General features: G+C 41.0%; 1 protein-coding gene across 1 annotated transcript; it reads left to right on the top strand.

Annotated features, from left to right (window-relative positions):
• The first annotated feature begins 2,061 nt into the window (after positions 1–2,061).
• On the top strand, positions 2,062–10,109 carry hgd (homogentisate 1,2-dioxygenase). Its single transcript, XM_062379905.1, has 14 exons — positions 2,062–2,238; positions 3,535–3,606; positions 4,084–4,172; positions 4,258–4,363; positions 4,877–4,936; positions 5,028–5,119; positions 5,223–5,257; positions 5,385–5,464; positions 5,627–5,726; positions 6,529–6,653; positions 8,370–8,474; positions 8,628–8,754; positions 9,111–9,292; positions 9,375–10,109. Exons 1-14 carry the CDS (start codon positions 2,224–2,226, stop codon positions 9,516–9,518), a joined length of 1,332 nt encoding a protein of 443 aa, XP_062235889.1. The 5' UTR covers positions 2,062–2,223; the 3' UTR covers positions 9,519–10,109.
• The last annotated feature ends 596 nt before the right edge of the window (positions 10,110–10,705 follow it).

Raw genomic sequence — 10,705 nt, 5'->3', positions numbered from 1 at the left:
GGTTTTCTCGTCTTTGGCACAGCACCTTGACTGGCTGTCAGCGGGGGGCCCGGGCCTGCCTGCACGCCTCGCCGGAGCACAGTTACTTCTGCTGCGGCGAGTTTATTTGCGCCTCGCTATGAGAATTGCCATCATTTACCCTTCCCCAACACCTCCCAAAAAGAAAAGAAATAGACAAGAGGGGGAAGCGAGCCGAGACTGAGAGAAGGTGAAATTGATTCTTTCTGATACGTGCTGCATGGGGGACATTAGGTACCCATCGTTTTGGACATCTATTTCCAAGAAATGAGCTGAATAAATTTTGCTTAAAGTAATGTATAGGGCCTCTTTGGAAGCCTTTGTTGTTGTTCATTCCAAGAGGGGATTGCTCACTGCAGCATGCAGAGGTTGTGTCTGTGGATTGTGTTGGTTTTTAAATAGAAGTCAATTAATAATGCAGCTGAACGATAACTCGCTTCTAATAAAACAGTAACGCAGCATGTGTGAAGCATAAGAGATGCGATTATGGACAATCTGATCAACCAGTGGTGCATTAAATCCAGAGAGAGGATGATCTCAGCTGACCGGTTGGTGGCCTGCACGCTTTGTATTTTTCAAACACCCATTACAAATTTGCAGTGGCATCAAGGATTTTTCTTAATCTGGGGCCATTCTGGGCCAATTACACTGTACGTCCATCCACAATTTCTGATTGAGTAAGGTGCATATTTCAGTTATTCCTCTTTGCTCTATAGCATTATAAAGACATTCTCATATATCATTGGAAAGTGTAGTTTATCAGACTACAGCTGGGGTCAGTGCCTCCCTGTCCCTGACTCTTGATCCGCCCCTGTCAATTTTGGATATTATAGAGTCTATTAAGAAAAAAACAAAAACAAAAAAAACAACAAGAATGAATAAAACTTAAGCTATCAAAAGTTTGGAATTGATGGCTACATTTTTCTATAGGCTCTTTTGCTGAGATGGTTTCTTTGAAGGACGTGAGGTTGTGCACGACAAAGTTGTTTGCTCAAGCAGAGCATGTGAGGCCACCACAGTTTGACCGGGTGACTCTCACTATAATGCAGGCTAATACTATCTGCTGGCATTTTACCAGTTTATAGTCTGCTGGTTTTGCCTTACTTCATTATAACATTCATAGAGTTATCTACTCATATTTCACTGAGAGAATATAATACATTATTTATGATAATCTATCATATAGGTAGCGGTGGACAGTAACTAAAGTACATTTACTCTAGTACTCTAACTAGGTACATTTACATAAGTGTTATTTCTACTTCTACTCTACCACATCTCAGAAGGGAATACTTTTTACTCAACTGCATTTTTCTGACAGCTTTAGTTACTTTTCAAATCACAATGTAAACCACATTTGTTGATGTTGACTGTCTGGGATCAGCCTGAAGGATGGACTGGTCCTAAATGTGTTCTACCTTCAGAAAACCTCTCGGATTACCTAGAAAATGCATCGTCACAGGGCTGAGTACTGAGCCAATTTTCGATATATTGTTCTCACAGACTTATGATGATCTCACAGAATATGATGCACTGTTGTGGATTAAACTACTCTACAGCATATGAAGTATTTCAAATGAGCTCAATCTTGTAGTTAAATGCAACATACACAGAAATATCACTGGTATAACCTTTCACTGCACTGTGAATTTACTTCTCATAGTTAAAGTATATTTTGCTGATAATACTTGCACACTTTTCCTTAAGTAAGGTTGTGAATGCATTACTTTTACCAAAGTAAAATTTCTGAATACTTCTTCTTCCACTGCAGCTAGTGCAGACTGTTTGTCTGTATTGACAGACACTATTAAATATGAGATGTCTTCAGTATTTTTGTTTAATTTATTCCCTGTTTCCTATATTTGTTACCTGTGTGGACCTACAACTTTTGTTTACTGCAGCTTTGTTTATTTTGGCCGTTACCAGTGACACTGATACTTGTTTGCTCACAGTTGGGCCATCCTCTCTGTCCTCTCCCCTCCGCTGCTGGACACCCAGCTGCTGCTGCCGCTGCTGCGTCACCCAGTCTGTCAATCCTTAATTACAACCAGACTGAGGAAAGAGTAGAAATCCAGCCCCCTTTTGAGCTCCCTTCATACCAGCATGCACTCTTTCTGCAGTGGACTTTAGTCCAACGGGGGATGCATTCGGAGTCACACAAAAATTCCTAAATTACTCTTGCAAAGAAGCTTTAACAGACGGACAATGGCTGGACTCAAGGTAAGGCTGCATTTTGTTTGTTTAAAACTACTTGCTGCTTAAGAAAAGCTCATTCTCCAGAGTTAAGACCTAAAAACCCACAAACCAAGGATCAGACTATATGAACCTGAAAACATGCTGGTGTTAAATGTTTGGAAAACAAAGTAAAAGTTGTAATTAAACTGTTAATGCATATTTCGCAACAGAACGTGCACAAATAAACCGTGATAACTTACACATACTTTCTAAACAGAGATATACAGGCTGACTGAAGGGAGGTGTTCTGTCTGGCCAATCAGAGGGCTGCATTCAGCAGCTGCCCAGATGTGTTGCAGGATGCCTCAAAAGCAGCACAGACTTATTTTAGTGATTTTCTTTTTCAATAGAACAAACATTTAAAACCAATTAAACGGTATATTCTCATTACGTTCTGCTATTGGCTTCCACATATATACAAGTCATTTAAATACTGGTTTACAGTGTGTTTGTTTTCATTTTTTTTTACGGTGGAAACCAGCTCTGAAGCAGCTGAGTGACCTGTTGTACTAGTTATTCATGCTGATATCTTAGATTTATAATTTTGGGTCAATATGTTGTTGTTTTACATTTTAAGAAGGAGCTTAATTAAACAATATGACTTTATGCCTATATAAAAGTTGGAAAAAAACTTTTTTCTACACCCTAACTCGATTTAACAGCTCAAATTCAGCAAAATCCTACTTTACACACTACTTTCTAAAGTTTAGAGTCTAAACACTTGAGCTTTCTAAATGTTTGAGGAATCCTACACTCACAACCCACACATATGGAACCTATTCATTTGCCTGTGTGTGTGTGTGTGTGTGTGTGTGTGAGAGAGAGCTTTCTGCAGACTAACAGTGACTCAGCAAGATTTATCTACCTTCTTGCCAAGTTCATGTTTCCCAAAGGCAGGGAACCCACTGTGGGGGCTGGTGATCAGTGTCATCAGAGGAGAATAGCGGAATAATAATCTTGTCATAATTGAAATATTGATCAAATTATGCTGTGGAAGATTTTTAGCATAATTAGTCTGCTTCTGCAACACAATAGCACAAAACTGATGGATGACTACAAGGGGAGAAATTTGGCGTAACTGCAGTTTGTTTTATCAAAGATCTAATGTGAATCAATATGACAACAATTAACAAAAAGACAAGGCCTAATGACAAGCCTTCAGATTTAATTATAACCAGCATGAACACATTTATCCTGCATGACAATGAGGCTGCATGGTGAGATTTTTTAGTTTTCATTGTCACTTGCCGTGACTGTTAAATGTTTGTCTGTCTGTTCCAGTACATGAGCGGGTTCGGGAACGAGTTCTCCTCTGAAGACCCTCGCTGTCCTGGATCATTACCCGAGGGACAGGTATAGTTTATGCAATCACAAACACACAGGGCTAATTTTTGTTATTAATTCAATAGTTTATTAATTGATTTTGTGCTTTCGTGAACTGCACAACTGCCTAATGCAACAAATTAAACGTTAGGAAGGGTGACTAAAACCGAAACCAAGTGATTCCTCCTCGTTGGACAGGAAAATGTAAACAGTCTTAGCCGAAGATATGGTATAATTTTTTCAGCTGCATTTAGATTTTTCTTTTCACATCCTTCATCATTTGACTAACCACACTTACATAACTGCAATGGAACTGCAATAGAAGATGACCAGGCAAGTCAATAATGTATCTTATGTGCATGTATAGTAGATTGAAAAAGTGCAAAAACCTCCCTTGGTCACACATGAGCTGTAGATAATATTACACAATCCATAACACAGAGTTTATTCCATTAACATCCTGTCTGAATACACTGTGTGTTGTGTGTGTGTGTTGTGTCTCTACAGAACAATCCTCAGGTTTGTCCCTACGGCCTCTACGCTGAGCAGCTCTCTGGCTCTGCTTTCACCTGCCCCCGACCAGCCAATAAGAGGAGGTACCCCTCTGCCTCCCACAGGAAAACCAGTCCATACACAGTGCATGTGAAATAACTTAATACAGGTCCTTTTTTCTATCTCAAGCTGGCTGTACCGCATCATCCCATCCGTCAAACACAAGCCTTTTACCGTAGTGCCTTGTGGGAATCTGTCAGAGAACTGGGATGAAGTGGAGCCTGATCCGAACCAGGTACATCAAGGCTGAACAGGAGGAGGCCCTGATCATTGAGTCCTTCTTAAACAGGAAAACAGCATGATACACTGCTTGGCTCAGAATTACGAAGAAGAAAATAAAAAACAAAAAAAATGTTAATGAATGTCAGATTTTGTTATTTTAACAGATACTGATTGTATTCCCCTATTATCTGTCTTCATGCTAATCATATTGCCTGCTGCTAATAACATCGTACCCTAAAAATAGGAATATGGTATTAATCGTGTCTTTTAAGTAAGAAAGATGAGAATATGTCCAGGGAGAAAAACAAATCTATTTAGAGATGAGTCTAATAAGTTTAATAATTTTTTTTATCTCCTTTATTGATGTATTCCACGTATTGCCTTGGTTTTTTGTAACATATCCTTTGTTTAAAATATGTTTTGTTGGCCTAAATAAACTAAACTGAATTGAACTAATTGGGGAAATGTGTTTCCAGGGCCTTTAATACTTAAAAAATTATGTATTCGTTTAAATTGTCTCTCCCAGCTGCGATGGCTTCCATTCACCATTCCCAAACCTACAGACAAGAAAGTGGACTTTGTGGCTGTAAGTTCAAATATTTTTTTTATTCCTGATAATACTCTCTCATTAGATACTGTCGATTGATTGGTTGATTGTGGCTTTGTGTACCCTGCAGGGTCTGCACACACTCTGTGGTGCAGGAGATACCAAATCTCGCAATGGCATTGGCATCCATGTGTATACCTGCAACACTTCCATGGTCGACAGGTGAGTGTGTGTTTGAGTGCAAATGAGCCGATTGTGTGAGATATGGATGTATTTTTTTCATATCGGCGAAAACACAAATATCATTTTCGTTCTCCTGTTGCAGGTGCTTCAACAACTCAGATGGAGACTTTCTGATTGGTGAGGAAAAGGACTGTTGATGTTTTCACTGTTGTTTATCTCGAGAACAATGATAGCTCAATCCTCGGTCCTTCTCCTGCCTCAGATTGTCTTTTCTCCATCGCGCTCCTTGTCTGTTTGTCTCTAGTCCCGCAGCAGGGAGAGATCCTGATCACTACAGAGTTTGGGAAGATGATGGTGGAGCCGAACGAGATCTGTGTCATCCAGGTGAGCGCCATGACAAATATAATTTACATGTGCTGCCAATGCTATATCTGGTTTCTTTCTATACTTGTGTTGAGCTGCAGAAAGTCTGATCCTCAGGATTGGCGACATCAGCACAGACATTTAAATGTCCTCTCTCCTCCTCTTCTCATGTTTCCTCTCCAGCAAGGGATGCGCTTCAGTGTGGACGTGTCTGGAGAAACCAGAGGTTACATCCTGGAGGTGTATGGAGCCCACTTTGAGCTCCCTGACCTGGGACCCATAGGTGTGTGTTTGTATGATGTGTGTGAGTGTACGCCAGCACTGCTGCAACATCCTGTATTCTGGATTAGTCCCTCCCCATATCTGGTCTGTGCATCGACCACTTATTTGGGCAAAACTATTCATTTTTGTAACAACTACCAGACCAACTTCTCTGAAATGTGGGTAAAACATTCATGTTGCGCTCACAATGAATTATATTCAACTTGGTGATTCTTGAGAGGTTTTATTCAGCTCCATCATCAGGTTAAATGTTTAATTTATTTGCCCAGATCTCAGATTTATGACCAAACTCCTGCAGAACCATCAGTCTTAGCTGTACTTAATAAGCAAATGTTAGAATGCTAGTATGCTAGCAAGCAAATTGAACTGGTGTACACTGTAAGCCACAGACCTGTGCTAATATTAGCTTGCTCATACACCTAATTATACCCTGACAGAGCCACTAGCATGAGGGCTGTATCAGAAATCACTTCCTCATTTGCTCATCCATTACCCCCTATATAATAGAGCATCCATAATATTACTCAATAGACGGCAGTAAGAAGAATAATTATCATCATCATACAGCAAAATCACTGACAGCTATGCAGTGGATCAATTTTTCTGTCAAACGTTGCTCATGTGTTGGTGCATGTGGCCTCATAACCACTTTCTGGGTATTTTGAAGGGCAAAATATAATGCATTCTTTTCCTATTTGTTTTGCCTTTGAAATGAAATGCTATCGTGGCGCAGGAGTTGTTTCAGACACGTTCTAGTTTTGTGTGTGCATGTCCTCGTGTGTAACTGTTTGTGTGTTTTTCAGGAGCCAATGGTCTGGCCAACCCCCGAGATTTCCTGTGTCCAGTTGCTTGTTATGAGGATCGCACGGTGGCCACAGGTTTCAGCGTCATCAACAAGTACCAGGGGAAGCTCTTTGCCTGCCAACAGGTGCTTCCTCTCACAGACATTTCGCTTTGTGTGTTAGCGCAATCACACATGTGCACAGAGGCTGCATGACAGTGACCCACACATGTGGCATATTTACCCTATTTACCCTATTTAAGTTTGCGTCCGCCTCAGCAAACACCATCGAAGCGCAACGGGGACTAACAGGAAACTGCCCAAGTGAAGCATATAATCCATTAGCCGCTCCTGCCGATGTTACCGTCCCTCATGATTTAATATGGGAGCGTTGGCTGTTATCTGTTCGGCAGGTTTCCGCCTCAACTCCCTCATGAGTCTTAATCACCGATAATTAGTTAAGGCATTCTGGAGTTGCACACAGTGCTCCCCCGCGAAGCTTCACTTTGTAGGAAAAACCTTTTACAAGTTAAGCCTTAATTTCACTATATTTCTCTCGGGGTGCGATTCCTCCCTCAACAGAAAATGTGCTGTTCGGCGCGTAATTGGATCGACAAAACACGTCTGCCAGGAGGTTTTTGAGACAAAGAGGAGGTGGGAGGAGAGGTTCGTCAGGGGCGGAGGGTTGGGGGGGGGGGGGGGTTGTAACCGTAGAAACCGTGTCAAGCCACACTGTTATTATTCATCGCTGGAAGTACACAAGGGTGAGATACTGAGTTTTCTGTAGCAAAACAAACACTTTTCCTCTCTGGTTGAGCATCTACCCCGTTATGGGCTGGAGGTCAGAGGTCACACGCTCTTCCTGGTGTCCACTGGTCCCCGAGCCTAGATGCCGGGGCCACAGGGGTATGAAAATAAGGTGGAGGGAGGACACAAGCCTCATCTCGGGGGGAAGATGCTGCTGCTGCTGCTGCTCCTCCCGTCGGCTCCTGCTGTTTTGTTCCCCTGCAGCGCGCTGAAATTGCTCAAATTAACTTATTATTTGCTTGACTGGGCCAATGTGTTTGTGTTTTGTGTGCATGTGTGTGCCAGTGCTCGCTCTCCTCCATTTTTCCCGTCATTTTAATCGAATGTAGTGGAGTTACCGCAGATGAATGTCCAAGAAATTACCTTCACTGGATTCCCCCAAAGACCTTTTTTTGTTATGGCAACTGCTGTAAATTGAGTATGTGTATGTGTATGTGTGTGTGTGTTTGTGTGTTTATTGGGTATGTGTGAATCTACTTATGCACAAGTCTATGTATGAATATGTGCGTACGTGTTTTTTTGTCAGTGTGTGTCAGCTGCTCGTGTGTGTGCAGGGAGCACGGAGGTCAGCCACGAGGCAGCTTGAGTTGTAATGAACTATATTGATTTTAGAGCTCCTGTTGAATGTCTTTTTCTTTCGCAGTGACATTACCAGAACAGAGAAACTATATAAAATTGCTCTGGTTTTAACAATCAAGATAAAGAAATATCTCTGCGCCCACTGTTACAGCAAAACGCTCAAAGTTTGGCAAAGTTTGATTGTGCGGCCAATTACCCCGTAATACCTGGAGCCTCGTATCGCAAAGGAACGGGGGGAATGAAAGAAGACGAAAGAATGAAAGACGCGCACCCTCTTTTTCACAATCAACCCATTTCATTATGACCGTTTCTTTTCTCTCTTTATGTCAAGAAGTACTCTCTGGGAATTTAAGATTTCAAAGGAATTATTCATTGTTCCTTTTTTTTCCCCAGTGAAAAGCTCAATTTGAAGTCCTTTGTGTTTTTCACTCGGGCCGACTCGTCTTATTTGTTTTGTTTTCTTTGCTCCTCACGTAGGATTTCTCTCCCTTCAACGTGGTCGCCTGGCACGGGAACTACACGCCTTACAAATACGACCTGAAGAACTTCATGGTGATCAACTGTGTGGCGTTCGACCACGCGGTGAGGACACTGACACAATACCAGGGCTTTTTAGTACAAACATATTGTAAACTTAAAATTGTTGCTTCATTTCTTGCTTTTATTGAGGTACAGTAAAATCTGTGAGCATTCTTTCAAAACATCACATATTTGTGTATTGTAATATTCATACAGGATCCATCCATCTTTACTGTGCTGACTGCCAAATCCACACGACCGGGTGTGGCCATCGCTGACTTTGTCATCTTCCCCCCTCGGTGGGGGGTGTCCGACCACACCTTCCGTCCACCGTACTATCACCGTAAGAAACAAACACAGGCCTCGCTTCAACTCTGAACAGCCTTGGCTTGTGCACATTTTTCCAGGGAGAAGAACAAATCAATTTAGAGCTGGGCTGTTTGGATGTGACAGGATTTAAATAGTGTTTCAAATTGCACCGATAGTGGCTAATTTTTAAATGAACCATAAGCTGACATCTGTATTTACCCAACCAGTCTCGAGATGGTAGGTGATGCACTCCTGCTGCATGACTTCTATCCAACTGTGGCCCCACCACAGTGCGGCTGGTCTGGTTTCACCACAGACCTATAACGCCACCTAGTGGAGATCTGTGTCACCACTCGTTCCCAGTTCAGTGTCATGTTCTTGTGACTTCAGGTAACTGCATGAGTGAATTCATGGGTCTGATCAAAGGCCACTATGAGGCCAAAGAGGAGGGTTTCCAGCCAGGTGGAGCGAGCCTGCACAGCATCATGACTCCACACGGTCCTGACGCCGAGTGCTTCGAGAAGAGCAGCACTGCAGAACTCAAGCCTGAGAGGGTGGCTGAGGGCACCATGGTAAAAAAGAAATATATAAAGTTTCAATTTTGTTTGTCTGTAAAACCTGTGATATAATATGTGGCTTTTATTTCCTTTAAAGGCTTTTATGTTCGAGTCATCCTTCAGTATGGCTGTGACCAAGTGGGGTCTACAGACGTGCCAGAGGCTCGACAAGAGCTACTACCAATGCTGGGAACATCTCCGCAGCCACTTTGACCCCAACTGGAAGCCCAGCAAGAAGTAAACAAGGGCAAATGTAACCAAATACAGCTGTTAAAGTCAAAATTGAATGTAACTACCTGCAATCCTTGGCTTTCTTTGTGTTATTTGATCAGATGTATTGATTGAAAAAACATGAGGAATGAAGAACCATGCCATGCAATTTGGACATTTATTTTATACAAACCACAATGATTGGGTTTGCACAATATAAAAGGAAACTTGTGCGAATTGTTGTTTATGTTGGATGAAAAAACAGAGTGTTTAAATTGTTTCTGCCTGCGTCAGCCATCCTGAACATTAATGTGTTTCGTGTTTCTCCTTTACCTGAACAGTTTGGAGCTTAAAGAAATCATGAAAACCTTTGTAAAGGGAAAATTGAATTTTAAATCAGAGAGGCTGTGACATAATACATTATTCGTTTTAAAAATAAAAAGATAAATTCATGCAAAACAATATAACATAGCACATAATCGGTCTGCCTCAGATAATTGTTCTGCTTATTAGCCTTTAAACTCCAAAGAAATAATATTGTGACATGTATCATGATAATTATTGATGTGAACTGATATCCTACGAATACAAATGTTAAAATCTTTAAAAAACTACAATTCAACTCATGACTCCTGTACAACTTAAAGACATTTTGTAATTATAAAAACCAATGACTTCAAGTATAATAATAACCAGCTCTTAATCTCACTTTCATGTGGGTATAAGGAAGGAGCATTTCACTCTCTGGCTCAAGGCTCAAGTATTATCAAAATATGATTAACTGAGAAGCGGTTTTATAATAATTATCACCAGTGCCTTTTAAAAACGTCAACACATATCTATCATTTTTAACATTCAATCACAATATTCATAACATTTACCCACAACCTCCATGGCCTAGGCGGTAGAGTGGTCTTTCTTTAACAAGAAAGTTGGCGGTTCAATCCCCACTCTTCCCTATCGCCATGCCGAAGTGTCCTTTGTAAGATACTGAACCCCTAAAATTGGCGGTACTTCTACCACATATTAATTGTAGAATATCTAACACTATGTTAATTAAATGAAAATTAAATTAAATTTATCCTGCGCAGTCCGCTTAAATTAAATTATGACTAAAAAAATAATAACAGCAAATCTTGGTAAGAATTTGAGAATGTTAAAGCTCTCAAGAAGCCAATTCATTTGCCTGAATAATTATAATATTCCTTACAATTTCAG

This window comes from Platichthys flesus, chromosome 21, assembly GCF_949316205.1.
Source record: "Platichthys flesus chromosome 21, fPlaFle2.1, whole genome shotgun sequence".
Classification (NCBI taxonomy): Eukaryota; Metazoa; Chordata; class Actinopteri; order Pleuronectiformes; family Pleuronectidae; genus Platichthys; species Platichthys flesus.
Note: the sequence above shows the minus strand (reverse complement) of the source record. Positions and strands in the feature narration are given on the sequence as shown.

Coding starts and splice junctions, on each gene's coding strand:
- hgd (XM_062379905.1), top strand. Junction 4,173..4,257: donor CGACCAGCCAATAAGAGGAG/GTACCCCTCTGC, acceptor TTCTATCTCAAG/CTGGCTGTACCGCATCATCC. Junction 4,364..4,876: donor TGGAGCCTGATCCGAACCAG/GTACATCAAGGC, acceptor TGTCTCTCCCAG/CTGCGATGGCTTCCATTCAC.